The sequence below is a fragment of the Electrona antarctica genome (genome assembly GCF_951216825.1).
Source record: "Electrona antarctica genome assembly, contig: scaffold_407, whole genome shotgun sequence".
In the NCBI taxonomy this organism is placed as follows: domain Eukaryota; kingdom Metazoa; phylum Chordata; class Actinopteri; order Myctophiformes; family Myctophidae; genus Electrona; species Electrona antarctica.
Window position 1 is genome coordinate 82,800 of NW_027637863.1, and position 2,046 is coordinate 84,845.

The 2,046-nt window shown below is 39.7% G+C and overlaps 1 protein-coding gene across 1 annotated transcript; it reads left to right on the forward strand.

The window, feature by feature from the left end:
- The first annotated feature begins 518 nt into the window (after positions 1-518).
- On the forward strand, positions 519-1,369 carry LOC306918603 (uncharacterized protein). Its single transcript, XM_079531495.1, has 3 exons — positions 519-589; positions 667-904; positions 1,028-1,369. The coding sequence occupies exons 1-3, from the start codon at positions 526-528 to the stop codon at positions 1,302-1,304; spliced, it is 579 nt and encodes a 192-aa protein (XP_079387621.1). The 5' UTR covers positions 519-525; the 3' UTR covers positions 1,305-1,369.
- The last annotated feature ends 677 nt before the right edge of the window (positions 1,370-2,046 follow it).

The window sequence follows — 2,046 nt, forward strand, 5'->3', positions numbered from 1 at the left end:
GTACTGATAAACAATTCTAACAGATATAGTTGTAATAATAATAGTAGTCAGATGTAGTGGAGTGGAGGGTAAAACTATTCATCTATATATGAGGGTTTTTACACCACAAATTTACTCAAGTAAAGATTTCTGGTACTTTTACTTCAGTTTAAGTATTTTCATTTTGTGATAAGCCTACTTCCTATACTTCTCCCCTACATCTCAGAGGCAAATATTGTAGTTTTGTAAAGTAGCAGCCATCCCCATTGATGATGTCATTGGTAGGCAGGTTTCTGAACTGTCCACAGCCCACCAATGAGACACAGAGTGAGTAGACAGAAATGATGCCATGTTATAATGAGCATTAGTGACGACCATACTTTACTCAGATTTTCTACATCTATATCCCATATATTAATTAAAATATCAATAATACACTATTTAATATTTATTTTGTATCTTCTCTCACCTGCTGTCTATATTATAATGAGCATTAGTGACGACCAATATAATGTCTTCACTATGTACACCACTTCTTCTGTAATTATGGGCTGGGAGAGACGGACGTGGATCTTCACTGTGACAACTGCTGTGGCCAGAATAAAAACAAGTTTGTCTTGTGGTATTGTGCCTGGCGCACGATACACAAACTGCATCATCAACTCGGGCTCCACTTTTTGATTGTAGGTCACACAAAATTTGCTCCTGACTGCTACTTCGGTCAGTTCAAGAAGATCTTCCATAAGTCAGACGCCCACAACCTGGCTGACATCGCTGCAATGGTGAACAACAGCTCAAAGCCCAACATCGCACAGCTGGTTGGAACAGAGGATGGCCGTGTGATGGTGCACTGCTATGACTGGCAGAAATTCCTCCAACCATACTTCCGCCCACTGGAGCACATCAAACAGTACCAGCATTTCCGGTGGGTTTATTTTATATTTAAACATTTGTATGTATTTATTGACACTTTTCAATTATATAAAAACTTGTGTTTCAACCCTATAACAACCACTACTTACATAATTTAATATTTCATCACATGCAGCTTTGATGCCAACAAGCCTGGCATAGTGTTTGCCAAGAAACGACACAACGATGAAGAAGAGGTGAAGTTCCAACTGCTTCGTGACGTCAACGTCCTGCCACCAAAGCATGGATTTCCCACTCTACAACCAGCAGGACTGGACAGAGAGAGGCAGGCCTATCTGTACAAACACATCCGAGAGTTTTGTGAGGACTATGCCAAAGACACAACATGTCCTAAGCCACCACCCAGCCCACCATCACGCCCAACAAAGTCAAAGACACCAGCCAGATTGTAATAGGATGTTAATAGGATGTTATACCAGGAATTGTTTGCTGTGTTGTTTGCTGTGTGGATTGTAATGTTTGCTGTGATTTGATTTTTTATTAATTATTCCTGGTGTAATTATTGTATATATTGTGTGTGTATATATATATAAGGTAAATGGCCTGAGTCACGTTATGTATTTCTACCTTAAATACTAGTCTAAGTACATTACAAAAATGTTTATTTAATAAACATTAAGGCCTCTTCATCCTTGCTTGTTTTGTTGGAACAATAGGGGTCGCTGTTTTACCGAATATTTGCCGTTGGGATTTCTCAGATTTGTTTGAGAAACGGATATTATTATTATGCTATTATGATTAACGTGAATGAAGCTTTACTTCATCAGAGTTACGCAAACTCCGTTTACTTCATGGGGCCAGTCTGTCTGTTAGTCTGTCAGTCAACGGCGGCTCTTCTACATAACCTTCTTTGTCCCTATTTGAAGGCCTCAAATAGGGACAACCGGAAGTTTACGGAATGCATTGCAGTCTATGGGCTCGTGCAAGTACATGAACCACGTGACCGGGCTGTTTTCTGCCCCCTCAATATCGCAACTCTTCTATAAGATGGCTCTCCGCATCAAGTGCATAATACTTGTTTATTTGGAGTGAACATGACATTGACGAGTAAATAATATTAACACGACTCCCGTCGATAAGTTATTTAGCCTGGACATTTCCGCATTTAGCTGAAAACGGGCTTAGTACTATTCG

Bases quoted from the DNA above. Each gene is read 5' to 3' on its own strand.
- LOC306918603 (XM_079531495.1), top strand. From the start codon at position 526: ATGGGCTGGGAGAGACGGACGTGGATCTTCACTGTGACAACTGCTGTG. The intron at 590-666 runs GTTTGTCTTGTG...TTTTGATTGTAG, and splicing joins TGTGGCCAGAATAAAAACAA to GTCACACAAAATTTGCTCCT. The intron at 905-1,027 runs GTGGGTTTATTT...CATCACATGCAG, and splicing joins AAACAGTACCAGCATTTCCG to CTTTGATGCCAACAAGCCTG.